The sequence below is a fragment of the Pyricularia oryzae genome, chromosome 5 (genome assembly GCF_000002495.2).
Source record: "Pyricularia oryzae 70-15 chromosome 5, whole genome shotgun sequence".
In the NCBI taxonomy this organism is placed as follows: Eukaryota; Fungi; Ascomycota; class Sordariomycetes; order Magnaporthales; family Pyriculariaceae; genus Pyricularia; species Pyricularia oryzae.
Window position 1 is genome coordinate 3,908,604 of NC_017852.1, and position 25,751 is coordinate 3,934,354.

Here is a 25,751-nt window from a genome sequence, read left to right on the forward strand (position 1 = left end):
GAAGAAAGGATCAAGGTGGAAGAGTTTGACAAGGCAGGCAAAGGGAATTCATAGGTGGATTTCGCACAGTCGCCGCAGTTGGGTCACTAAGGTTTGAGTTTAGGCATGAGAATGCGGTCAGAAGGGTTCGGGATGGGATGGGCTGGGTTGACACGCAGACAAGTAGGCAGGAAAGGATGTAGACAATGATGTAGACTAGGAAGTAGCTGAGGAGATGGACGAGAAGGTATGCGAGGAGACAGACAAGAAGATAGACCAGAAGGTAAACGAGGAGACGGATCAAGAGATAGACAAAAAAGCAGGCAGGTCAGCAACAGCCACAACGGGCTGATTCAAATGTGAGCTACAACTAAGGCCAACTCGAGGTCGAACCAAGCTTCCTGGCGCGTGGCTGCTGTCCAGCATGATACGTACGCCCCCAGTGACATGGGCGGGGCATGTGGTTACCCGGAAGAGACCGGGGAGATCCTTGGCGTCTTCCCGTTGGTCGAACCATATCTTCAAGGCTGTTTGCTTGAGGCGAGTGGCGCCATTGAACTTGCTCAGGGACACAGGGGGGTCTAGACCTTGGCATCAGAGTCCTGCAGCCTGACAAGATTGATTCAGCATCCATCGAAGACGGCAGGGCCATCATATTGACAAGCAATTTACCCACCCAGCTACGTAATATGTGGACTCGGTCCAAGCTTGAAATGTACATGTTATGGATCAAAAGCCATCGAGGAGAGACTCGTGCTTTTGGATTGAGTTTCCTGGAAGCACATTGTCCCTGATGATGCTTTCTTTGACATATGGTCCTTGAGTGCCTCCCTTCAAAGAAAGACTAAGATGATGCATGAGAGCCTCGACAAAGGAGACCTGTAGCCGATCTCGCCATGTAAATACCATAGACTCTACTTGTGTCATTGATGTGGTTGACCAAGGCGCGCGCCAAGACTTTTCAGTACCAACACCCAGTGTGCGAGCATCATTTCCCAAATCACTGCCAACGAGAAAGTCTGCCCAGACGCAAATGAAAATTGATAAAAAATGCAAGGCTGCATGGCAGAGGTGGACGGGACTGCAAAGGCAGCGTATTGATATGTTGCCATGACGACAAACGCGTACGAGCCATCGCTGTGGAATGCAGCCCCTGAGGCATGCAGCACAACAAAAGTCTTTTTGTTTGATAAAAACTTCAGTTCCTCCATGGCTCTCTCTACTCCCAGCAAACTCTTCTTTGAATAAGCTTCCATCTTGCGTCGCGTCACCTAAAGCAACAACCATGCTGCAGCTTGACAGCAGAGCGAAGGACTCCTGCTTGAACATGCCCAAGACGTTGGCGCTCTTCTCCCGAATGGTTGAAGACGAGGGAATGACCACCAGGTCAGAATAAACATCAACGAACTGGAGAGTAGCCTCACTGCACTTGCTGTGATGGCCGCAACGAAGTATACAAAGTACATGTGAGCGGTGAACTCCAGAGGGCGTTATAAACTTGCATTCTTCCCTTTGCGGAAAAAGAGCATTCCAGCTTCAGTGTTGAGGCCAATGAGCTGACTTCGCATCGGTCAAAACCCCAGCTGCACCTTGGCGAACGATGTCCCTCGGGATGGAAAACATCAACTAACAAACCCACAACATCGTGCCCTCGATACCCTGCAAGACCCCTAATGACGCACGCTCGATATGGAAACTAGGAGTAAGGCAAGAGGATGGCCAAGAAATAAATTTCGGCTTATATCACGTCCAGTTCGCCAAACTAAGGGCGGCGGCGCCATTCCACGCAGCCACTAGGCTAAGCGTTTTTTTCCAGAAGCTATAAGCTCGCCCCTAGCATGGCAACAACAAAATGAACAAAGAAATTTAGCTCCAGATAGCTTTTACCCACTAACGCCCAAGGAAACAAAGAGTATCGACGGCGGCGGAGTCGTCTGCATGCCACAGACATTCCTGAGGCACAGACAACACCACGCTAAGTCTTGCAAGACTTTCACTAGTTACAAGAAAACAAACAATGCGCTCCAAGGATATGCGTCCAGGCTGATGACAAAGGAAAAGAAACCCTTCTTTTTTTTAAAAAATCAAGGACCGTGTGTCTTTGGTTTTGATACTGACGTCGGTCGAGTCGATGTCGAATTCGCGGCTGAAGCCTCTGAGAGATGGATGGATTCAAGAAGCTTCCTCGGAAAATGCCGTTCCGCTTCGGCAAGCATCAACCGAGAAGTTTTAGCTGTCGGATGAAGCTGGGCCAATAATAGTACGTATGTACACAGGCGTCGTTGGCGTGCGCATTTTACCGGATGCTGACCCCCTGCCGCAAGCTCAACTTGGTTGTGTTTTGAACAGGGCATTTTGGGAACTCAGAGGCCGCCCAGTCTAGCTCATCCGGACCACGACTGTGTTTTTGCAAACGCCGTAGCTACAGCAGGCTTCGGGGTTGAGATCTCCTCGCAGGATGGCATCTCGTTTGGCCTAAACTAATGGTCAGCGTATCTGTCCTGCCTGGGGCAGCAGTTGAGCAGCAGAGGCGACCTACATCTGGGCAGGCCACGGGAGAGCCAGGAACGGTGCCGGCAACCACAATGGCGGCGAAAATCGCAGACACAATGAGAGAGTGACTCAGCATCGTGGCCAAGGTGGATAGCCGCGTCAAATGGTTGTCGTTTGGTTCGTGCTGACAAAAGCTTGCGGGTACCTCAGGCGGCTTGACGAGGCTATCGGAGGGAGGCTGGCGCCGGTTTCGGACCAGAAGAATTGAAGAGCTGACAGATGAATAGTAGGATTCAGTGTTAAGGTCAAGGGGTGATGGCGAGACTTCTAGCAGTCGATCTGCAAATTCGAGAGCGTTGGTCCTGGCTGACTTGAAACTTGACGGGAGCACAGAGACGAGAGCACAGAGACGAAAACGCAGCAAAACAAGGGAGAGGTCAGAAATAAAAGAAGATGTTTGAGTACCTTATTTGGGTGTGTATGGCACCAGGTAGTCAAATTTAAGAGGCCGGAGTTCTCTGCTCGTGTGCGCGTGTGCACGGCAGTCAAAGTGCCGTTTAAGGCAGGTACCTCCTACCCACGAGAGCCATGCGCACGCACACGGTTCCGAGCCGCACTTGCGATTGGGGAAGAACAAAATCAGGAAGGAGCGGGAATCAATGCGGTACGACCAGCTGCCTCTACAGTTGACATGGAGGAAATGCTCAGAAAATCCCGCCAAGCTTAGGTACATTTTTGTGTGCACTACCCTGGGTGCTTACCCAGGTATCTATCTACCTAGGTAGCTATTCCGGGCGACTAAATACCAAGCTACCCGGCTTAGACAAGTCCCTTGACTTAGCGCAGGATGGTGCCCGGCTAGGGGGCACGCTAGAAACTTGAAGACAAACAGACAAACATTTTGGCTACCGGTAGTCATGGGCTCTGGTACAAAAACAATAGAGCTGGATGTTGCGGGCCGAGGGTGGTTCACGTGCACATTGTTCCTTATATACATATCTTTATCTACTACCTACCTACCTTGGGTATCTGCGCCGACATCATGTTTCCTGGAAATGGAACACGGTAGGGGATGGAAAAGGCGGGCGTAAAAATGGCTTCAGGAGGAGCTCATTAGCTCTAGCAGTTGCAGCCGAGGAGATACATCAAGACAATTGTTGTGGGACAGAAGTTGTATATTGGAGAAGTCTCGCATATGGTGCAATTGTGCAACGCTGCAACGATGAGAGAGTTTCGTGCCATGACTTGATTCGACGAGCCCGCGTAACAAACCACAACGTTTTTACACGAACCATACCAGAACAAGACAAAAGCGGAGGTATTCAAGCCAACAAAAGGCAAATTTCATGGCAGATGTCAAACATTAGGCCGCTACAGGAGCTGGGTGCTAGGCTCTTTACATTTTGTGCTCTATCGACTCGGTTTTTATTAATAGCGTAGTATACACAGATAACTCATGTAATCAAGTATCATCTCAGGACTCGTCAGTTCTGGCTTGGAAGCCCGTATCTACAGTGGTGTAGCTAAATATGGCCTTTTACGAAGAACGCTCTCCCTATCATCAGGGGTCGAAAAAGGCTGACAAACCAAGTACTATTGTCTGTATTGAGTGAATTTGCTGTTGGCATTTGTCCACCTATCAATAGATGAGGAAAACCTTTTGCTAGTTAAGTAAAGATGTAAAATACCATCAAGCCCTGAAAGTAAGCCTGTCTACCTGCCTACCTACCCACCATCCCTCAGTGTCTCACATAATGAAAGACAAGAGCTTACCCCTTTCGGAGACTTGTCTCCGACGAATTAATGTGTCATCAGGGTGCCCACGTGATATGGCCTGCCCTCTGCTGGATCAAATGTGCCGCGCCTTCCTATTCACTTCCTAACAGGAAAACCCAGTAGGGCTATCTTATCCAAGGTAGGTAAAGTACCTAAGCATTCAGGGTACCTGAAGTAAAGACCCTCACTCCATTGCTGAGCGCCCAAGAGCTTGGAGCGGCCAGGCCTGGACGGCCTTTGTAGAGCCAGAGTATCCACGTTGTTTACCTGGCGGCATGCTTATGGGCGTACCTTGGGAACCTGAACGGGCAAACTGTGGCTGGTACCTTGAATGCCTCCGGCCAAAGCTAGGGCCAGTCGAGGTTTTTTTGCCTCCATAAAAGCTAGGAAGAAATCTCTGCAGATAGAGCACGGCGAAAAGAATTGAGTGTATCTGGCACCACAATCCCTTGAAAGACTTGGGTCGCCATAACCAGGGCTTCCAACCATGCTGATAGCCACACTTTTGAGGAAGCCGGAAAAGGTTCTACACACCAAAGCTAGCTCCGTTTGTCGGACCCCCCATTGCACTTTTTTCCTTGCTTCTACCTCATTCGTGCTTGATCTCTGATCTTTGGATCCTACCCATGACGTCCGACATCACCAGGCTCATGCGTGTTGCCACCGCTTCTTTCTGATTCTTGTCACTTTTTATGAGAGCAGCCTTGCTAAGCTGTATCTAAATGGCTACGCTGCATTCATCTCGGATATTGTCTCTTGCTTCTATCTTTTCATTTTCTTTCTCTCTGCTTGCTCGTCTCACGACTTGATTCTTGGAAAGGTTAGGATCTGTGATCTGTCAGCTCAATGGCAACAGTCTGATCTTACCATCTCGCCTAAAACTCAGCTCGAGCTCACGACTGCACCCAACACGATTGGGCGATACTATTGCTTTCCTAGGACAGTAAGCAAACAGTCCAGTAAATAAAGAATCTGCTGCGCAGAAAAGAAATCTGTGAGTATCGTGGACGGGAAGAAAAGCCCCTCCCACACTGAGAGCAAAACCTCAGACTCTGACGTGGGCTACAAATTCAGTGATAATAGCGCTATCCCCATGGAAGACCCCGAGGTCGGTCATGGCTGGCGGGAAAGGGCACAGCGGGCTGTAGGACGCCTGGGCATAGAGCAGCGCGGCATCGAGCGCGTGCCAGAGGATGAGAGAAGCGATGTCTCGATAACGAACATGGGGAGCTTGGTAAGCCACATCACTACATCTATCTCCCCTTTGTTCACACTACTTGAAATGCTAACTCATTCTTCGAGTCCCTCGGCGGCAGTGGCTATCTGCGAATATGACCGTGGCCACATTTGCTGTTGGCATGCTTGCTAGACCAGTCTTCAAACTTGGCTTCTTTGATGCTGCCTTGACGATAATCTTTATAAACATGCTCGGCACCATGCCGGTTGCTTTCTTTGCAACATTCGGCCCGCGATTTGGGCTCCGGCAGATGATTCTCTCTAGATTCTGGTTTGGATACAATGGCGTCAAGTTTAGTACGCACTCCCCTGGCTTGTGTTGCATCTCCTGCACAGACTGCTAACTTCGAGTCTCGGTACCTACTACAGTCACTGTCTTCAACATCATGGCAGGACTCGGCTGGTCTTCAGTCAACTGCATTGTTGGTGCCCAGCTCCTACATACCGTCAACAGCTCCATGCCTGGCTACGCCGGCGTACTTGTGATTTCGCTGTCGACACTAGCCATCACGACCTTTGGATACAAAATCGTACATTTATACGAAAAGTACGCCTGGATACCAGTGTTTATCATATTCGTGATTGTTGCTGGCGTCTTCAGCCAGACCGGCGATTTCAACAGCCTCTCACCACTGGCCACAGGGCCCGACGAGGCCGGCGCCGTCTTGAGCTTCGGCGCCTCTATATTTGGCTTCGCCACGGGCTGGGCGGGTCTCAGCGCCGACTATACAGTCTACCAGCCAGCCACTCGCTCACGGGCAACCGTGTTTGCGGTGACCTTTGCGGGTCTTTTCCTCCCGCTCTGCTTCAACGAGATCCTCGGTGCAGCTGTCATGACGGCTTCGGCGACGAACATTGACTATGTCAAGGCATATTCCGAGTCTCAAGTCGGCGGCGTGCTTGGTCAGGTTTTGATTCCACCCCTGGGACGCTTTGGATCCTTTTGTCTCGTTCTCCTCGCCCTATCAATCATTGCCAACAACTGCCCAAATATCTACTCTGTATCCTTGTCGGTGCAGGTTCTAGCCTCCTCAACGCAGCGCGTGCCTCGCTTTATCTGGACCATGGTGGCTACGGTTGTGTATATTGCCATATCGATCCCCGGTTACGACAACTTTGAGGCAGTAAGTCATCCACGTTTCTTTGTACCCCTTTACCCCTATACTGTGACACAGAAGTCTCGCCGTCATACACGCATTCTTGTGACATCCAACGAAGCATCAAGCAGAGAGACCGGGTGGCTTGTTCTCAAAACCCACATGGCTAACAGATCCTCTACTTTCCCACAGTGGCTCAGCAACTTCATGGTGATAATCGGATACTGGCTGGCAGCATACGAGGCGATCGCCCTCGTCGAGCACTTTGCCTTTCGGCGTGGCTATACCGGCTACGACCCAGATCAGTACACCGACCCGGACCGACTGCCCCCAGGCTACGCCGCACTCGCGGCTTTCGTCTGCGGCGCCTCTGGCGCCATCCTCGGCATGAAGCAGCTCTGGTACACGGGGCCCATCGCTAGACTCGTCGGCAGCGACGGCGGCGGCGATCTGGGCTTCGAGCTGGCGTTTGCGTTTGCGGCCGTTGCGTATCTGGGGCTGAGAATGTTTGAGAAGAGGAGGTTTGGAAGATAAAAACCAAAAAAAAATAGAAGGCGAAAAAGAAACCCCTGGATTGCGATCGAGAGGGATAAGGGCGTGCGACGTCAAACAGTTCGCGACGAGATTATCACCATACAAGGGTGCGCAAGAAAATGGGGCTGGGCTTTTATAGCATGGCTCAAGGTCAGCATGGACTTCCTTCCATTCTTCTTTCTACTTTCAACGCAAGCCTCGATCCCTGACATGAGGAATTCTAACATGTGGTTTGGACAAGGGATGCAGGCAAAAAAATAAGAGGTGTGGGGAAGCTGGAGCACTCAAAGACGGTACTGCCAGCTCCGCAGCATCAAGTCGGTCTCAACGCGTTGTGACCTTAGACTAGGTATCTATCTAACAAAAGAAGAATGGCAACTGGCTTATGATTTTGTTTTCCTGCTGACATGTGGATGAACTATACGAGAGGTGCAGCATACAACACGTCTTGGCGCAATACTATCCGTGTTGCTTGCGACAAGGTCGGCTGGTCTTAAGGGAGCAGACCTTGTGTTTTGTACACCTTCGCTACTGGCCATTAATGTATGGCATCTTAGCCAGTCTAGGTAGCTACTGCACATGCGTTTACCCAGTCGACAGTCACACCCATAAGACATTCACATTCCCAAGCGAACAAGGGTATGTTTAATCATCAACAGGCCCTGTTTTAATCCTGATCAGTGGAATACTATCTGAAAGTTGACTCGCTATACAGTACAGTTGGAAGGCATATACAGACGCTACCAACACCCTCATTATTAAAATATGTGCACGAAGAAATCCTGATGGAGCACTGGGCTGCCCTGAAAACCAAGGATACCCCCACCACAAGATGGTACATCGCAAGAAACATATGAAAGTAAGTCGTTCCTTTTGCTGCCTGGTGTTCTCTGCCATCTGTAGTGGACAAGAGCTCAGAACCTGACTCTAGTCACGACAGGCAGCGCCAGATGAACATCCATAGCTTCCTTCCGAGTCCTCGGTCTGGATTCCCCAGAGGACCGGAAATATTCAGTACAGCTCAGGCAGGAACAGACAATTGTATCGTTCAGGCACTGCTGTGAACTCTCAGTCCACACTTTGAAACGACTGGTAAATTCCTCGGCCGTTCGATACGCTTTTTTCGACAACTTCATCTTCAGCCTTGAGTGATGATCCTTTGTCCCCGGCTCAAGGTGATTTTGGGTGGATTCTGGCTCATGTGCGAGCTCCTAACCTGCCCTGAACACGCCCGGTGCGAGGCCTTGTTCAACATGACCACTCGACCTGGAAGCAGAACCACCAAAAGGCAAGGCCCAGTCGGGAACTGGTAGATGGTCCAATTCTCCGCTTAGGATCTTGGGATCCTCAAGCTCCTAGCTGTAAAACTGCGACTTTTGAAAGCTCTCGGCGGTAATATCACCGACCTTGGTTGAAGGCATTGGGGCCATCACCGGAGCCGAGACCGAGCTAGTCAGCGAGCTAGTCCTACTTGTGGTGTCGCTTGCTGCCTTTATCGCCATCATCGGTTTGGCAGCCTCGGTGCGCATGGGCACAGCCTCGAGGTAGTTGGCCGGCAGGTAGCCAAAGCGGCCATCCTTTGTACGGCATTTCCACCACTCGGATGGGTTTCCAAGAGGGTCAGTCCGGCTCATCACGGCAACAAAGTCACCCTTCTTCACCGTGAGATCCACGCCGGGGAGAGGATTGCTGCCGCCGGGTTGAGCTGGCGGCGTGAAGTCGTACATGAGACGACAGAACTCAAGCTGAGGAACGTTGCCGGCGGTTTGCTTGGCCTGCAACTCCATACGACGCTGCCTCTCTACCTCCTCGTTCGCAGCCAGAGCCTTGATGGCCTTTTGCAGCAGATACGGCAAGCCAAATGCAGCCAGGATGAAGAAGAGAAGGGGCTTTCGGCTTGGGCGAGCAGCACCTTCGGAGCCACCACCCGGGGCATTGCGGCCTTCGAATCGGGCAAAAGCTGCCGGCGTCAGGGACATGGCGTCGGCCGGAGGTGGCCTACCAAGGATCTTGGCAATCACGGTTCGTAAGAAACGGATGAGTGAATGGATACCCAAGAGAGAGCCGAGGGTCTCACGGAGGTTTCCAAACTGTTCCGCAACAGAGATCATCGCTATAACGACACAAAGTTAGTCGTGTGTGTCCCACTGAACAACAGTCATCTCGGATCAACTCACCAAAGAAGCTGGAAGCAGTCGTCATATACGTGCTCTCCATCATCTGCGCGAGACCCCCGAATGTACCAACTATGGCCTCAAGCATTTGAAAAGTGGCTTGCGTGCTGGAACCAAACCGGTTTGTCAAGCTGTTGGGATCATTTGGGTCGCCTTGCATGCCAGGCATGCCTCCGTAGCCGCCATAACCGCCGCCAAGCATACCGGATCCATAGCCACCGCCGAGCATACCGGAACCATAGCCACCACCAAGCATGCCGCCGCCATAACCACCATAGCCACCAAAACGAGAGTACATGCTACCTCCATAAGGCGACGAGTATGCTGAGCCGTAGCCGGTTCCGTAGCCGCCGTATGGGCTTGTGCCCATGGCTCCCATTGGTCTCGAGTACGCTGCAGCGGTCTGGTTTGCTGTGCTTGTGAGGCTTGTGGGAATGGCAGGAATAGCTGGTGCAGCTCCAGATGTCTGCGCCGAAGTCAAGTCTGGTGCAGGCATCGGGCCAGATGCGGGAGCTGGTGGCCAGACGGGGTTAGCTTTTGGAATTGAGGGCACAGAAAGAACAAGTCAAAGCTCAAGGGTCGACATACGAACTGGCGCGGCTGCGGTCGCGCCGTTTCTCTCCCAGGGTTTGGGTGGTGACGCCATCGCGACTACGGGTCGTACCCCAAGACCGTCGGCTTCTTCAATCTATGTACCAGAATCGTTGAGAAGCGATCCTCGTCGACGATGATTTTGTTGTGTTTTCGTCGAGTTGTCGACGCGGGCGTGCAGGCAAAGCCGTCGGTCGCGTGGTGGCGACAAAGTCGGACCGTTGCAGGAAACCCGTTCTCGGCGTCCCGCCACAAGGAAATCACGGTAAAGGGACTCGATTTCGAAACGAATATCGTGGAACTCGACTCGTTGGCGATGGTATCAATGAAAATCGAAAACTGTATTTGAAACCAAAGAGAAAAGTCAAAAGAACGCCGCCGCACTGTTTGGTAGCCTAGAGGCCGAATTTAGGAGAGTAATTGGCAATCGACAAGGTGATAAAATGATGGCCGAAATGCGCTCGCCAAAAGGTTGGCTTCTCTGCTGCTATTACCATTCGGTACGGGGACGGAAACTGGGGAGTGTGGGGGTGTTGGCAAAGTTTCCACTTCCATGTGAAGGGGTCACTTTTGCCCGGTACAAGCGCGCCTTCCCGATGGAACTGTTCAAGCCTCGGCTGCCTTCGGTACCGTCCCATGGCTAGATTAGCACTGTCCCGACGCATATATCGAATGGTTGACAAAAGCGGGGCTGGAGCTCCGCACACTGTGTCCATATTTGTGTCTCATTCTTTCGTCTGAAAGAGTGCCTTCTATCAATGCCTTTTCGGGCATTCACCGACAAAAAGAGATGTGAGCACGCCTTACATAATCATAGAAGCTCAATGGAAGAGTATGACCAGAGAAAAGTTCTTGTGACACTGACGTACAAAGCTTCGAAGCGCCTACCAATAGATTGGACTGGATATAAACAATCACTTCTTGGGAAGGTGCATCTTCAATGCAGCGCGACGTCTAACATGGTCCCTTAAAACGTTTGACCTCCGGTAAAGTCAGTTGTTTTGTATGCACAACCCTACTAATTTCAGGTACGTATACCCCAAAATGGCACATCGCTCACCCTCGCCAACCTACCGGAGGTCAAAAGTCTAGGTTTCGATTTTGGACCACGTATGCAAAACATATGATCCGAGTTCAATTGCATCAAGAACATCATCCGATCTATATTAGTATTGGTTTTGTAAATAGTACAAATAAAGGCTTCCCCAGGAACCCGTCCTCATTACTATCAAACCTTCGTCGTCAATCTGTCTTCAAATCCATCTATCCCAAGAAAATCAAACGACTCATTGGAGATTCTTAAAAACTTCAGACTGCGGCAACCACTCAGCCCAGGTGGTGAGCCTCTCGCCGACGCCCTCGACCAGCTTGCGCGTCTCGTCAAGGCTCTCGCCGCCGTAGTACCCAAACTGGCTGAGCAGTTGTATGTTTTGGAGCAGCTCTTCGCCCACAAAGTCGGGCATGCCGGCGCTCCTGACGCCCTCGAGATACTGCTCATCCGACAACTCGTAGAACCGGGCGTTGGCACCATCCTTCGGGAAGGTGCGCCTGAAGTCCACCAACATCTCTTCAAACGTCTGGTACTCGGTGGCGGCCAGCACGCGACCGCCCAGCAGCGCGTCGCGGTTCAGCACGATCGCCTTTACGTACTTGCCCGTGTCGCGCACGTCGTACAAGGGCACCGGCGACGTGATGGGCCCCGGCATGGAAAACGTCCAGGCGTTGTCGGGACCGGTCTGGCGGAACCACATTGGCGCTTCGAAGTTGCTCAGGTAAAAGCCTGCCAGGAAGAACGTGGTAGGGATGCCGAGGCTGCGCACGTAGGCGTCGACCTCGGCCTTGCTGTCAAAGTGGTAGACCTTTGTGAGCTTTCCCTTGCTCACGTTTGTGACGTTGATGAGAGTGCTCCAGATGAAGTGTTGGACTCCTGCTTCCTGTGATCCGGTATGAATTGTTAATATTAAGATTCCCTCCGCGTGCGTCTTAGTTGACTGGGAAGGGCACAAACCTTGGCAGCATCTGCAATGTTTTTGCCTTGCTGTGTCTCGCCATCCTTGCTCAACTTCTCCCAGTAATTGGTTACGCTGAAAACTGTGTGGGAGCCAGCTACAGCCTTGAAGACAGACTCCTTGTCGTCCATGTCGGCCTAGAATGATGCCGAACATCACGGTGTCAACGAAAATTCAACAGTACTGCCTAGACCTCGACTTGTACTTACACTAACAACCTCGACACCTCGCGAAGCCAGTGCCTTGGCTGAGTCCTTGGAGACATCGCGAGTGACACCTCGAACAGCCCATTCATCTTTGAGCTTTGGGTCAGAAATGAATTTCTCAACGATTGAGCCGCCTTGTTTGCCGGTAGCACCGAAGACAGTGATGATCTTTTTGGAGGCCATTGTGCTGGTGTTGGCCTTTGACTCGTGCAGTAGTCGTGCTCAAACTAAAGTGTTCAGACAGGTAGGTACCTAATGTTGCGAGAGGGAGATATTGTTCAGGAAGGTAGGGCCTAGATAAAAAGCTGGACAAGATGGTATAGTGGTTCTGCTTCTGCGGTTTGAAGACAGTCTTGAGACCAAAGCAACCATCGAGGTATTTATACACGCCATCTTGGCTTCAGATATCACATATACTCGGTTGTCAATCATGTTTGGGGTAGCAATAAGGATTGGTAAACCATAACAGAGGTATACCAATACTAGATTCTAGCCCGTAATGTATCGTGATTACAAGAGAGTGTGCTTCGAAAAGCGAGCTCGCGACAACACGGAAACAAGCATGACAAAAGTCACCTCGTTGCTCTTGGTTATGGCGTAATTGTGCGCGAGATGCAATAAGCTGACTGATTTGAATGAACATTTTTGGTGTGGTGGATCAATTGACCCCTAGACTTGTCTGTAAAACAAAGGGCGTTGTTGATATGTAAGCAAGCTTTCCTAGACTCCGAATTGCCATGGACACAAGTTCGTGCCACGAATGACCCCGCTTATAAATCGCAACTCAAACGTGGGCTCGCATCTCGCATCTACTCATACCTAACTTTTCACTTTGGCATTAGGTCTTTCTTGGCGGGTGGTCGGGTAGTGAGCACTACAAAGCTAAGAACCCAAAGAAGTTGTAACGGCCCGAATCTTGTTCTAGACTCACCAACAGCTACGGGGTATGTCCTCCGATACTCGTGTAGGTTTCCAGTTACAGCATGGCTGCAGAGCAGCATTACAGCATAGTAAGGAAGAAACTCTGTGGTGACAACCTGGCATAGCCTAAGAAGGAAATGCGGGTGTTACTTTGGTACTCTGTTATGCCGAGAGCGCCAGCTACCCGTGCATGTGCCAATGATACACCAGTGAAGGAAGTTTTGAAAGCCCATATTAGATAGCATTTTTATATGCAAATCTATCCAAAAAGAACAATGTTCCCATATGGCCACAGGGGCGCCTACCCCTTTCTCTGGGCGGCTCTCCCCCTCTTGCGTCTCCCTCCGCGAGCACTTGCATGTACCTCCTGAGTATCTTCACCAGCATCACCATCCACATCCTCATAGCCGTCCTCGTCCTCAACTACAGCATCGGCACGAGCCTTGCGCTTCCGTGTACCAGTCCCCCGCCCAGACGCCGGCGCTTCCCCAGCATCGCCATCAGCGCCACCCGTCGGTGCGTCAGCCCTGGAAGCCTGCGCTCTTAGTCTCGAGACTGCATTGGCCATACGTTTACTCCCTCCCCTAGCGGCCCTCCTCGGCGCAAACGCCTCGCCCTGTTGTTGTGCTTCCTCCTGCTGCTGCCTGGCGCCAACGCCGACGCCGCCGGAAAAGAACCTGGTTATGTTGCTCTGAGTACCCTCGAGCTCGCGACGGTTGATATCCCGGATGACTGGCACAAGCACCTCATCCGTGCGCTCCTGGCTCCAGCCAATCGTTGCCATGAGGAAATCTCGCAGCCCCGAGAGGTCGGGTGCGCCCCACTGAAACGGCTCCGGGTCGCTGTCCACCTCGGGCTTTAGGTACGCTTCTGGCACCGCCGGGCTGGGGAACCCCGGGGGCAGGAACAGACGCGTCGCCTGTGACTTGCGGAACTTGCGGAGGAAGCTGCTCCAGCCATCTGTAGACACGTTGAGACTACTTTGCACCTGGCGCCACCAGTCGGCGAAGCGAGAGAGGCCGTCCGGGCCGGGGAACTCGGATAGAATCTCGACCGCCGTGACCGGTCCCACGCCAGGAAGGCCATCTGTGTAGTCGGAACCCAGCAGCTGCGCAAGTGAGATGAGGTTCTCCTGCGACAGAGACAACTCCTTCTCCAGGTCCGATGCTAGATAGCACTCGACAAACTTGTTGCCGTTGAACATGTTCTTGTAGACCCTGGTGCCGCCAAAGAGGAACGTATCCGAGTCGTCCGTGACAATTCCATCAACGAGCCCCAGTCTGACCAGCTCCGCGCATTGCGCTTCGGCTTCCATGGGAGCCGTGACGTAGGGTATACCAAAGAGCCTCAATAGCTGCTGGCATTCGGTCACCATGACCTGTGACACCTCATCCGCATCGCGGCGGTCTTTCTTCTGCTGAGCGCGTAGCTGCTTGAGTTCTTTCTCGTATTCTTCGACCGATTGAGCGGTGGCCGCGGGCTTGCCACTGTGGCTCTGTAGCGTGCTAGCAAACTCTGCATGTGCTTCAGCCTCTTCTGCTAGCTGTGCCAATAGCTCTTCGTCCTCGGAGTCGCTGAAGTCATCAAACTCCTGGATAGCATTGAAAGCATCATCGACACTAGCCTGGGCCAGTTGCTGCGCATCCGCATCGACGGTGTCCTGAGGCCCAGAAATAAGTGCACCGAAAGCATGTGTCTGGTCCGTTGGTTCGCCTATGTTTGTGGGCTCTGGCGCCGCTATTTCAACATCCTCAAATTCAGGTTCTGGTGAAGACGATGGTGATTCTGCTCCTTTTTCAAAAGAATTCTCAGGTTCTACAACCGGCGTAGCTGTTGCCGGCGTCGCTTCATTTATTGCTTGTTGTTCGTCAGACACACTTTCTGGGGCCTCAATATTTGGCTGGTTCAAAATCATCGGCTCGGGCGGATTTACTGGCGACGGCTCCTTTTGCAAGGAGTCTACTGTCTTCTGCGGAGCCTCGATGATTTCGATGTCGTCGTCATCCGACTCTTCAGACGACTCAATCTCCACGTATTGGTGCGCAAGCTCCTTCTGATACCTCTGCCGCTCCTCCATGACGAGTTGACGATCTTCCGCATTCATATCTGCCTGCGCGGCCGCCTGGTTTTTGACAGAATCTCTAATGTCGGTTTCGGTATCGAGCATCCAAGGGGGTAAGGGTCGAGGGCCCTCCGCCTCAGGGGCCGGGCGTTCGAATCCCCCTTCAACTTCATCATCTTCATCAGCTAGGGCATCAAGTCTATCGGCCATTGGTGACGGCTTAGGCAAAGCCGCAGCCTGTGGATCGGCGCTGAGGAATTCCCCTTGCATCTTCACCTCTGCAGGCTTGGGTTCAAAAACAGAAGTCCTCCAATCCAGCTTCTCAAAGGGCAATGGGCCGCCGAAAGGGTTTTTGGACGATACTGTAGCTGAACTCCCGGCCGGCTTAGGAGCTGTTTGTTGTTTCTGCTTATTTTTGCGAGCTTTGGCCATGATAGCCATCAGATCATCGTCGCTGTCGCTATCAGTATCGACATCCGCCTTTGTTTGAGATTCAGGCGCAGCCGTGACACGAGCTTTGGGAACCATGCGACTGGCTCGGTTGTTGACAAGGTGCGCAATGGTCCTTCCGCTTCCACCAAATATTGGTTTGGCTTTTTCGGCAGCCTTTTGCTCCCATTCTGGGATCGTAGCATTCTTTTTGCTATCCGAGTCGATGTCCACTTCATTGTGATTTCCTGATCCATGTTGGCTCTTTAAAGACATGGCGATGGCCCGGTTAATGTCCTCTTGCTCATCAGCTGCTAGATCCTCATTCTGATCAGGGTCTTCGAAAAGATTGTCGATTGACTGTGCCTGGTCCACAAACATCGAGTCTTCCTCAATACCCTCAGCAGTGAGCAACCCTTCCCCTTTGGGCTTGTTCGCCTTGGGAAGTCTGTTCAAACCCTCGATAGGGACATCCTCAAACTCGTCCGAGTCCTCCCATTCATCATCCTGGCCCTCCTGAAGATCACGTCGTGCAGGCGCATCAACATCAATAGGGTTGTGCGCTTCGCCTTTGTCCTTCTCCCTTGTCACGACGCCCAAGGCCCATCCACCCTCGGCACCATCATTTTTGACCAGAATGTATTCGCGCCCTCTTTCGCTGTTGATGCGCCCACTAACTGTCAGATCGGTGCTTTCCGACATGCCTATTTCCACCATGAGGCGCTGCGTCAACCGATTCCGTTCCTGAACTCGTTCTACCTGGAAGCGCGAGAAATCCCTCCGATTCGGGAACATGGTCATGAGTTGTTCCTTGCTGAGACCCATTCGAAGTCGACTTCTGAGACGCGCCGCGTTCAGGATGTTGTAACGGTCGGCCGATGGCAGGCTCTTGAAGAAGTCACCATCAAAATCAATCTTGCTGAAATCATAGAGATTGATGTCTTCTCCCTTGTGAAATTGCTGCGCATAAATCTCGAGCTCCTCAATACTCATTACTCGAGGGTCGTTGGGCTTCCCCATCTCGTGCATACTCTTTTCCAGGGCTGGCAGGTGGTAAGCGTCCTGTTTGAAAAACTTGCGGTTCTTTTGCCGCTCCGTCTTGTCCAAGAGCTGCTCATCCGCATACACTATATTCTCAGCATCTGGAATGACCTCTCCCTCAGCAACACCATCCTCAGTATCCCCTGCCGCAACACCAGCCGTCACGCTCGCAGTCACCTCAGGCGCCCTGCTGCGCTGCGTCCGTCGATCAGCAGCCTCGGCCTCGGCGAGCCGCTGCATCTGCACGGCCAGGAGTTTGTTCGCGGTGCGCACGGCATCTTCTCGACGGCCCTCTCGCCTGCGTTTCCTCCCCTGCAGCGTGGCGCGCTTGAGCACGGGGGCGCCGCCGTCAAAAACGAAGACAGGCTTGATGCCGAACCACAGCAGCTTGCAGATGCGGCGGAAGAAGCCGATGACGTGCGAGTTCCGCAGCGCGTTTCCCTCCTTATCGCGCACGGCCTTGAGGAACTGGTAGATCCAGATGGAGGCATCGACGGCGAGGCGCTTGCGGTTCAGCATCTCCAGCTTCGTCGGGCGCGCGCATGGTTGCAGCACTTGCCAGAGGCCGTTGACACCCATTCTGGTGTGACCTCAGGAATATGGACGTAGGCTTTTCCTTCGGGTTTAGTTGTGAGGACTGAGGAAAAGCCGCGATTTGTTGCGACAGAAAACAATCCCTCGAAAATGGGCGATGACGTCGTGTAAGGAAAGGTCTAGATCGGCCCCAGAGAGACACTTCCCCAAGTGTATGTCAGGTTGGGCTCTCTTTACTGTTAAGAATAATCATGGTCAATTCTGCCGCAGCAATCCTCCCGCTGCTGTCTATCGAGGCGGTTACTGATGGACCACAACCTGTAATGGCTGATGGTTGTTAGATTTCGAAATCATTGAATTAAAGAAGCTGTCGCATGCATCCGAGTTCCCGACGTCAGCACCCAGATCGGAGCTTCCTCAATTGACTCAGAGTGGGTTCTGTAGGCTTCAGCACCTAATCCATTGGCCACAATTCCCCTGAATGTGGAGCCGATTCGCCTCAAGCTTTCGACTAGCCCTTCATCGTAATTACGAGCCTTATGCGGTGGCCTGTTCAAGTTTGGGTGAGGCGACCCTTTGCGACAAGCCTGCGATCAGCCCCAAGGATTATAATTTCGTTCAATCTTCCTCAATAAGGCGGGCTCTCCTTTCATAGAAAATCGAGAGTTTAAAATGGACGAGCAGGAGGCCATCGACTTTCTCTCCTCGCTTCTGAACAAGTACCTGCGGGTCACCACCACTGACACGCGAATGTTTTACGGCGTGTTCAAGTGCACAGATCCGGTTCGCACTTAACCGTCTTTCTCATGCCCCCTCTACCTAATCACCTATTTACCCCAGCGGTTTTTTTTATCAATTGATATCAGATATCACATTCTTCTCTTTGAAGGGAACATCACGACTAACACCAAGAGGACTCCTTCTGGAATTTTTCTTCCATAACCCACTCAGGACCGCAACTTGATCCTCGCTCATGCTCATGAGTATCGCCATCCGACACCAGAGCAGGTTGCCGCACACGCCAAGAAGGTCGCGGCGGCAAAGGACGCCGGCGAGGCCGATGCTGACGATGACAAGATGACGCTGGGGATGACCTCGCGGTATCTCGGTCTCATCGTCGTGCCGGGGGAGCACATTGTCAAGATTGAGGTGGAAGAGTTTGCAAGCCAGTTGCGAGCTGCTGCCAGGAAAGGCCAATCACTGTGGTCTGAAGGAGGTATATCTGGTTTGTTATAGGCGGATACCAACTATTAAACCATGCATGCCCCCTTTGGAGGTTGCGGGCGTATTTCAATGGTTGGTAGGGTTTGGGATTGTCCAGAGGCGACGCTATTTGTGACAGAAGAGTGTCCAAGAGGATCAACGCAGCTATGATACCCAGTCAATGAAATAATCGATGTCAGTGATGACCAACGCTTCTGTTTGAGGAAGACACAATACGCTTGACGACTAATAATATAATTACCCTATGCAGGTAGACACTAATGAAGAACATTTAAAGTTGATAAAAAGATAGGAGCGATTCCAACCGAAATCAAAAACAACAAAAGCAAAGCAATCCATCAGCACCTTGCATTTACCCCCCTAATGATGACACCCTCGAACTATATCTCATCAAGAAACAAAAAACGCTGAGAATCAAACTAGCATCCTCATGAGCTGCTGTTTTGACGCCCATTCCTGTCATCACCTAGCTTGATCATTACCTATTATGATGAACGAAAGGAGGACCTCTGCCTCGTATCATGATCACGTTTGAATTTGCGTTTTTAAGCCTTCATCTAGGTCAATTAGGCAAGAACGGCTTCCTGGGACCTTCCACGACGCTCGCGCTCGCCATTAAGACCATTCTCGCTGTCGAGGATGGAGCTATCACGTTCATCCTCGAGCTCGTCCTCATCATCGTCAAATTCGTCTTGGCCACGGACGTTTGAGCCCTGGACCCAGGAACCCTGTTCGTTGAGCGGAGCATCCTGTGCCGACAGGTCATGGCCGCCTTCAGCACGCGCCTTGATATGGTTGCGCCTGCGCGTCGACAATGTTCGTGCACGGGTCGATAGCTTGGAGCTCACGGCGGCGTTCTGCGTTACCCAGCCGGTGAGTGCATCTTCGCAGTCCTGAATGATAGCCTTGCTCGCTTCGTAGCCGTCATAGGCTGCACGGGTCTCTCCAGGTGTGACTGGTGTGTCGTCGATGAGCTCGAGTAGATGCTTTCCGTAGCCGGCGATGATGGCAACCTTTTCCGAGTGCTCGCGTAGGGCATCGAATTGGTATGCGTATGCGGCCTTAATCTTTTCGCGGGTGATGTTGGACAACTGGGCCTCAGCGACCAGGGACTCGGCCTCGGCACGCACAAGTTCCTGCTCTAGAACAACAATCTTGGGCGAGTTGGGCTCCTTGTATTTGAGGTGAGCGATTTGGTCGGTGATTTTTTGCTTGCCTGCAAAGAATAGTGGTTGACTGTCAACAAATGGTCGATATGATGCCAAGCTGCATGCAACAAAAGATAGCCTTACGGTCTCGACTTGGCTGGACTGAGGCCTCAATATTCCTGATACTCTTCATAGTCAGGCGGTATTGGTCATAGCGATCGACGTATTGATCCTCAAGCTCGCCAATCTCGTATAGAAGCACGCCTAGTTTGTCGGTCACATCTGAAACATCCTCGTCGCCATGCTCGCCCCAGAGTGATAGTTGTTGCTGAAACAAGATTCAACATCGTTAGCATCCATCCACTTATGGGTCGTGTGAGTGCAGTCAACCTGGACTTACAGCCACCTCCATGCGCTCTCTGGCGACTTGCTCTAGGCTGCGCATAACGTTCTTCTCCATCTTTACCAGCTGCGACAGCTTCTTAGCCAGGTCAGGCCCGAAGGCGCCTGCTGCGTTCCTGCGAAGTGCATGGCCTAATAGTTGATTGTCATTGTGAGCAGCGTGTTCGATTCCACAAAGCACGGCTTCGTGCAGAGAGACTAACCGAATGCGCCGCGCCCAAATATACGGCCTGATTTGGTGCTTGAAGGAGGCGGCGGAGGGTTCTAGATGAAGAACTCAGGAGTTAGCTCATGCGCGCAGGAGTCGTCTGAGCCAAGCATGATTGTATGTGATCAGGTAAACTCACCTGCAACTGGGATGCAGTGGGCGCCCTGGAATGGCGCATGGAGAACGTGCGATGCATTATGAAGGCTCGGTCGAGAATTGACTTGATTTAAGTCCGGTAGTGTGAAGAGGGGGACGTCGCCGTCAAAGGGACGGTTTCTTCGGGTTGAGGTGTGCGACTAGTATGCGACTGCTTGCGCGGGTAGAATTTGGCTGATGCAGGATTTGTCCGGATAGGGTACGTAGGACAGAACCAAATGAGATTTGATTTGATTTGATGGAAGTTGTCGCGTTCAATGGTCGGAGGCGGGGGGTGGTGCTTTTGTGATTTATTCCTTGCTTCAATATCGGCAGTCGACTGAAGACGTCAGCAAAGGAGCTAGAAGAAGCTAGACCGGAAAAGCGGATCGCGTTGATGGGCGCGCCGATGTCCAAAAGTTAGTACAACCAAAAAGACGAGTGAGACGGTGCAAGAGCGATGACGGCAAATCTAAGGGATCACAACACAAGGCGGTATCTTTCAAAGCCAGACGCAAACATGCCGCACTGATTTGTCTTGGTATTCAACGGCCTTGTTTGTCGCAGCCTAGCCCGCCGCAATAGACCGGATCTGACGATCAGCATCAATCGGGTGCTGTGGGAACGCTGGCTTTGGGTTGGGTGCTAAACTGGATGATTAGTGGATGCGGACACCAATGTCTCCACCTACGTCATATGCGTTCGACACTTTCTGCTTGTTTCTTTGCAGCGTTCCTTTCTCGTGATTAGTCGTGAGGGGACTTTTGCGTCAGGGTACAGGGGTTTGAAGATCCGTACCATGGTACCTATGTTATCTTTGTTGTCCGTTGCAGCAGCCGCCGCATCCCGAGAAATATGGCGCATAGAAAAAATAGCCTAGCATTTGGCTCCTGAAGCTCAAGATGCTTGGCTGGTTCTTCAAGCAAAGGAAATAACAAGTTTTGAGTAAAATCTGCATGAGGCTCTTCTCAGTACGTGATCAAGGGTAGGCGTTAGCCGCAGCCCCATTTCCAACCCTAACCCTTATGCAATCAATGTTTATTCAGCGGGGAAACATGGGATGATGTGGAGCAAACAACGAAATTGAACCCTTGCTCCGTCCAGTTTGTCTCGATTCAGAAAACCAGACGCGTCTGCGCGTGTTCCGACGCCAGTGCAAGAGAGAACAACCACAATTCTGCCTAGGGTCATCCGGCCTTGCGTTTCTATCCTTCCCCAAACGAAGCTTTTTGCATCAAATCGTCTAAACTCACACGTCATTCGACCCGCGCTAACAAACGCATTCATTACTCGGTGACTTCAGTCAGGGCCCCAAGGGGTTTGGGTCTGTCTAACTTTTCTGCCAGCACAGGCTTGGGCGCGGTCTTGGTTGGTTCTAGAACTAGCACACTGGAGCACAAGCCAATCTCGCGCCTCGAGCCTGCTTCTGCTCTGTGGCTGGCCCGTTTCCGAAGGCCATGAGTGCATCCTTAATAGTGTACCTCGTTGGCAGGAGGGAGCAAAAGTGACAAGGCCATGACGGGCAAGCTCGGTGCCCTCGGGAGCTCGCAGGCTGCCTTTGTCGACTTGACCGAGGATGACACATACGACTGTCTCGTTATCCGTCCCATGTTGTCGTCTGCAGCCAGGCAAACCGCCCGTCAAACCACAGACGGGTCCTCACAGGCATTGACCGGCTCACGTGGCAACGACGTGAGCTTTCAATCCAACACTTCTAATAGCTATGTGGCTCACTTCTCGTCTGCGCCATTTCAAGGCGCACAAAGATCTGTGCCCGGCCCTTCGCCCAAACACGGTAGAGCCAACGCTTTGAACGGCCATTCTGGGTCGCCTTCTCAGCCATCACCGACACCTGTCATCTGGGACATCGGAGATCACAGAGAGCGAGACGACACTGCTTTCAAGCCAGATCCCTATGCCTTCGATAATTACGCTGGACCTTACTCTCCTATGTCCAAGCTCAGAACCACTAGTCCCCGTGGGGGGTTGCGCGACAACCCTGTGCCGAACAGTACTTCTGAGTCTGTTGTGTCGCCGGTTAGGAAGAACAATGTGACACCACACAAAGGTAAATCGGTCTTGTCGATAGAGACTATCGAGGCCAAACTCATCGAATTTCTCGACGACGTGTGCGATGATCACATGGCACTTGTCAAGTTCTGCCATGAGGACACCTTTGCAGATCTGCCGGAGCGTCAGAATCTATCTGCCACTGATCATTTTATGACTTTGAAAGCGGAAGAGGTCGGCCACCAAGTTAATGATAACACTGCCATGAAAATCAAGATCAAACAGCATGGTGGGAGAGACGGTCCTCAGAAGCAACGAAATTCTGAGCTACGCCGCTACCGTGCAGTTTGCATCAAGTCGGATAAAAAGGCCGTACCCAGCTACCGTTTCCATCACGTTCAAATCGGCAAGAACATCCTCAGTCCGAACGCAGGGCTGAAGTTCACGCCACATTTGCGAGACATGGGCGCTGCCGAGGAGCGAACTTTCAACATGTGGATCAGCGAGCTGAAAGAGATGGATCGCAAGTCGGGTCTGGATGTCGATAAGCAAGGTGCGGAGGGCAAACGAATGATTCAACGAGACGAACTCGCTGCCACGATCTCTCTTTATTTGGACCACTGGCTTGAACAACTCAAGATGGAATGTACCAAATCGACACTCATCCGTCATATGGCCAGCCATGGTGCTTGCACTATCGACTCCCCACAAGGCCCTCCGAAACATGCTCTCACTCCCAAGCAAAGGTCCTCCATTCTTGACTCACACAGCACAGATACAGATGGACCAGGAGCAACAGCCGCCGCCACAAACTTCACGATTGCTTTCAACAACGTTTTCAGAGGGAACCTGACGCTGCATGAAGTTCTGTCGCTGGAAGAGACGGTTGAGATTGTAATGGACACACGCACGAGAATCAGAGACGCCGCAGCTCGTAGCAACGCCCAGGAGGAGTTGCCCGATGAATCCCTGGTCAAGACGGTAGGCGCCTGGCTGACCAGTTACACCTCCCAAGGCTGCCTAATCTGCTTCAGACACTCATGCGAACATGGCGAATATCTTGGCGACAACTCGAAGCGCCCCTTCTCCATCGACTTGCTGGGAGGCATGGAAGTCATGCTGAAGTCCCGCCTCGTCGAGGAGGCCGAGAAGAATCATACGCACCGTGAGCCTGGCCGTCCCAGGAACTGCAGCCGCAAATGCTACGTCTCTTACCAAACGGGCAACCGTGAGATTCCTAGTCGACAATGGAATATCGAGGAAAGAATGATACTGCGCTGTCTGTTTTTGGTACTGAACACATCTGACCAGCCAATCACCGTCGCGGCACAGTGTGTTGTGGCTGAAATACTGGACATCAACTGTTTCGAAGTCCACAGGGAAGTCATTCGTCTCCGCCTGGAACGGCCCCAGGAACTGCATGGCCCAGTCGGTAGCGAGTTGGAAAATAACAAACGGGTCAAGGTCCTCGACTGGTATGATAAGAACCGCAAGATGCTCATGGGTGACTGGAAGCAACATACTAGACTCTTCGAATCTGCACGGTTTGAGGGCTTTGATCCATGCATACACGACGGGCCCTGTACGGTTGCCAACGGCTGCAACTGTGCTAAGCTGGGTGTCTTTTGCGAACGCTTCTGTCGCTGTACAGCTGAGTCTTGTGCCTTGAAATTCACAGGCTGTGCGTGCCACGCCTCTGGCGGCGGAAAAACCTGTCTCTCCCGCCAACGTGAGGGTCGCCCCTGCATCTGTGTGCAACTAAACCGGGAGTGTGACCCTGTGCTCTGCGGTGGGTGCGGCGCAAAGGAGCGTGGCGACCCAAAGAACGCCTTTAACGAGACCCTGCACAGAACAGGCTGCCAGAACTGCCCTTTGCAGCGGGGTGTGCACAAGCCTCTGTGTCTTGGCGAATCCGGCATTGAAGGCTGCGGTTACGGCCTGTTCACTGCTGTCGACATTGCTGCAGACGAGTTCATCATTGAATACGTGGGCGAGCTAATTCAACATGATGAGGGCGTGCGGCGGGAAGCGCGCCGCGGAAACGTGTTTGATGAAGAGTCCAACGTGTCATATTTGTTTACGCTGCTCGAGGACGATGGCATATGGGTCGACGCGGCCGTTTACGGCAACCTCAGCCGCTACATGAATCACGCGTCCGAAAGTGACCGCAACAGCTGCAACGTTGTGCCCAAGATCGTGCAAGTCAACGGCGACTTCAGAATTCGATTTACTGCGCTACGTGACATCAAGGCTGGTGAGGAGCTGTTCTTCAATTATGGAGAGAACTTCCCCAACCTGACCAAGCAGCGACGAAACGAGGCGGATGAAGAGAGGAATGCCGCCAGCAAACCCGCGCAAGGAGCTGCCAAGGTTGACGGAGAATACCGCACACCAGGTAACAAACAGAGGCGTGTTGCCAACAAGACGCCGGGGCCGAAGCCCCGTGGCAAGCGCGGCGGTGCCAGACCCGGCGCAGGAAGAAAGCCGAACAGTGCCAAGCTTGCTCTTGCTCAAGCCGCTGCTGCCAAACAGAAGAAGAAGCCTTGTCCCAAACCTCGTAGTGGAGGCGTGACGGGGGCAAACGGCGCGCGAAAGAGCATATCCTCTGTCGTCAAGCCTTCTGATCCGGTAGATGTAGGCTATGAGACTGAGGCAGCGGCACCTTACTTTGCACTCAAGGACGACCACAAGGAAGATGAAGATCACGGCGACAACGACGACGGCGAATACCGCGGCCCTAGGACGGCCGCGGGCGCCTCGGGTACGAGTGAACAAAATTCGTCCCAGAAGCGATCGACCGCGGCAACGTCCCGACTGCGAAAGCGCAAGTTTGAAGGCGAGAACGGCGATGACGATGACGATGGAGAATACGCAGGCACTACTAATAATGATGATGCCAGGTCATCGTCCGAGGGTGGCAACGTCGCGGTGGCCACCACTAGGCCGTCAACGCGACGTAGTGGCGCCGGCGCAACGCGGATGCGTGCTGCCAACGCGCGGCTCGTCAGCGTCAGCATAAGTCCTACGGGCACAAGGCGGAATCGGCCCGATCCTATGAACGTTGACTACACGGAAGTCATGGACTCATCGGTGGAAGATGAGGACGATGACGAAGATGTGGACGACGTACTGGACCGCTCCCGTCGGAGGCGGCAGCCGCCTGTACGATATCGTAGAGGTCCTTGAGACGGAGAAAAAAAACACATCCTATTTTGATCGGCTAGCCTTGGATAAGCCTTTCTTTTGGTGAGCAGTCGAGCGCACGGAGGGTTGGGAAGCTGCGGCACCCGTTTATTCAAGAGTCATGTTTCAATCGGTACAGAAAAAAAAACACATTCTCACACGGGCTGCTGTTTGATTTTTGCGGGCAGGTTACTCTCTTGGTTGGTGTAAACATTGGTATGGCATGACTTTTTTTTTGTAGTCATAGTGGTTATTTCCTCTATCTTGTCGTTTATACACCACATTTTGCTCTTTCGCCTGCATTTTCTTCTCTCTCAGTTCAGTATATGGCTAGGTAAGTGGAATAAGTAGCTGAACAG

The 25,751-nt window shown here is 52.3% G+C and overlaps 8 protein-coding genes across 8 annotated transcripts; 3 read left to right on the forward strand and 5 right to left on the reverse strand.

Moving 5' to 3' along the window:
• Positions 1–2,358: 2,358 nt before the first annotated feature.
• MGG_14716 (uncharacterized protein) lies at positions 2,359–3,205 on the reverse strand (the record flags this gene model as incomplete). Its single annotated transcript, XM_003718920.1, has 3 exons — positions 2,359–2,454; positions 2,519–2,744; positions 3,054–3,205. The coding sequence occupies 3 exons, from the start codon at positions 3,203–3,205 to the stop codon at positions 2,359–2,361; spliced, it is 474 nt and encodes a 157-aa protein (XP_003718968.1).
• A 2,136-nt stretch (positions 3,206–5,341) lies between these two features.
• Positions 5,342–7,115, forward strand: MGG_00158 (purine-cytosine permease FCY21; the record flags this gene model as incomplete). The annotated part of the gene is made up of 4 exons (XM_003718921.1): positions 5,342–5,482; positions 5,565–5,781; positions 5,854–6,608; positions 6,774–7,115. The coding sequence occupies 4 exons, from the start codon at positions 5,342–5,344 to the stop codon at positions 7,113–7,115; spliced, it is 1,455 nt and encodes a 484-aa protein (XP_003718969.1).
• A 622-nt stretch (positions 7,116–7,737) lies between these two features.
• On the reverse strand, positions 7,738–10,368 carry MGG_00157 (peroxisomal membrane protein PAS20). The gene is made up of 3 exons (XM_003718922.1): positions 9,878–10,368; positions 9,293–9,802; positions 7,738–9,228 (listed from the first exon to the last, which is right to left on the reverse strand). The coding sequence occupies exons 1-3, from the start codon at positions 9,933–9,935 to the stop codon at positions 8,471–8,473; spliced, it is 1,326 nt and encodes a 441-aa protein (XP_003718970.1). The 5' UTR covers positions 9,936–10,368; the 3' UTR covers positions 7,738–8,470.
• Positions 10,369–11,166: 798 nt separating this feature from the next.
• On the reverse strand, positions 11,167–12,278 carry MGG_00156 (uncharacterized protein; the record flags this gene model as incomplete). Its single annotated transcript, XM_003718923.1, has 3 exons — positions 11,167–11,814; positions 11,889–12,026; positions 12,099–12,278. The coding sequence occupies 3 exons, from the start codon at positions 12,276–12,278 to the stop codon at positions 11,167–11,169; spliced, it is 966 nt and encodes a 321-aa protein (XP_003718971.1).
• Positions 12,279–13,317: 1,039 nt separating this feature from the next.
• Positions 13,318–17,127, reverse strand: MGG_00155 (DNA-repair protein rad13; the record flags this gene model as incomplete). The annotated part of the gene is made up of 1 exon (XM_003718924.1): positions 13,318–17,127. One exon carries the CDS (start codon positions 17,125–17,127, stop codon positions 13,318–13,320), a length of 3,810 nt encoding a protein of 1,269 aa, XP_003718972.1.
• A 540-nt stretch (positions 17,128–17,667) lies between these two features.
• On the forward strand, positions 17,668–18,576 carry MGG_00154 (uncharacterized protein). Its single transcript, XM_003718925.1, has 2 exons — positions 17,668–17,865; positions 18,034–18,576. The coding sequence occupies exons 1-2, from the start codon at positions 17,755–17,757 to the stop codon at positions 18,316–18,318; spliced, it is 396 nt and encodes a 131-aa protein (XP_003718973.1). The 5' UTR covers positions 17,668–17,754; the 3' UTR covers positions 18,319–18,576.
• MGG_00153 (sphingolipid long chain base-responsive protein LSP1) lies at positions 18,482–20,831 on the reverse strand. Its single transcript, XM_003718926.1, has 5 exons — positions 20,204–20,831; positions 20,060–20,120; positions 19,855–19,988; positions 19,599–19,782; positions 18,482–19,522 (listed from the first exon to the last, which is right to left on the reverse strand). Exons 1-5 carry the CDS (start codon positions 20,258–20,260, stop codon positions 18,873–18,875), a joined length of 1,086 nt encoding a protein of 361 aa, XP_003718974.1. The 5' UTR covers positions 20,261–20,831; the 3' UTR covers positions 18,482–18,872.
• Positions 20,832–21,257: 426 nt separating this feature from the next.
• MGG_00152 (uncharacterized protein) lies at positions 21,258–25,688 on the forward strand. Its single transcript, XM_003718927.1, has one exon. It carries the CDS (start codon positions 21,715–21,717, stop codon positions 25,393–25,395), a length of 3,681 nt encoding a protein of 1,226 aa, XP_003718975.1. The 5' UTR covers positions 21,258–21,714; the 3' UTR covers positions 25,396–25,688.
• Positions 25,689–25,751: the final 63 nt, after the last annotated feature.

Bases quoted from the DNA above. Each gene is read 5' to 3' on its own strand.
- MGG_00154 (XM_003718925.1), top strand. From the start codon at position 17,755: ATGGACGAGCAGGAGGCCATCGACTTTCTCTCCTCGCTTCTGAACAAG. The intron at 17,866-18,033 runs GTTCGCACTTAA...TAACCCACTCAG, and splicing joins TGTTCAAGTGCACAGATCCG to GACCGCAACTTGATCCTCGC.
- MGG_00152 (XM_003718927.1), top strand. From the start codon at position 21,715: ATGACGGGCAAGCTCGGTGCCCTCGGGAGCTCGCAGGCTGCCTTTGTC.
- MGG_00157 (XM_003718922.1), bottom strand. From the start codon at position 9,935: ATGGCGTCACCACCCAAACCCTGGGAGAGAAACGGCGCGACCGCAGCC. The intron at 9,803-9,877 runs GTATGTCGACCC...TCTGGCCACCAG, and splicing joins GACCGCAGCCGCGCCAGTTC to CTCCCGCATCTGGCCCGATG. The intron at 9,229-9,292 runs GTGAGTTGATCC...GTGTCGTTATAG, and splicing joins GACTGCTTCCAGCTTCTTTG to CGATGATCTCTGTTGCGGAA.
- MGG_00153 (XM_003718926.1), bottom strand. From the start codon at position 20,260: ATGCATCGCACGTTCTCCATGCGCCATTCCAGGGCGCCCACTGCATCC. The intron at 19,989-20,059 runs GTTAGTCTCTCT...ATCAACTATTAG, and splicing joins ATTTGGGCGCGGCGCATTCG to GCCATGCACTTCGCAGGAAC. The intron at 19,783-19,854 runs GTAAGTCCAGGT...ATCTTGTTTCAG, and splicing joins GAGAGCGCATGGAGGTGGCT to CAACAACTATCACTCTGGGG.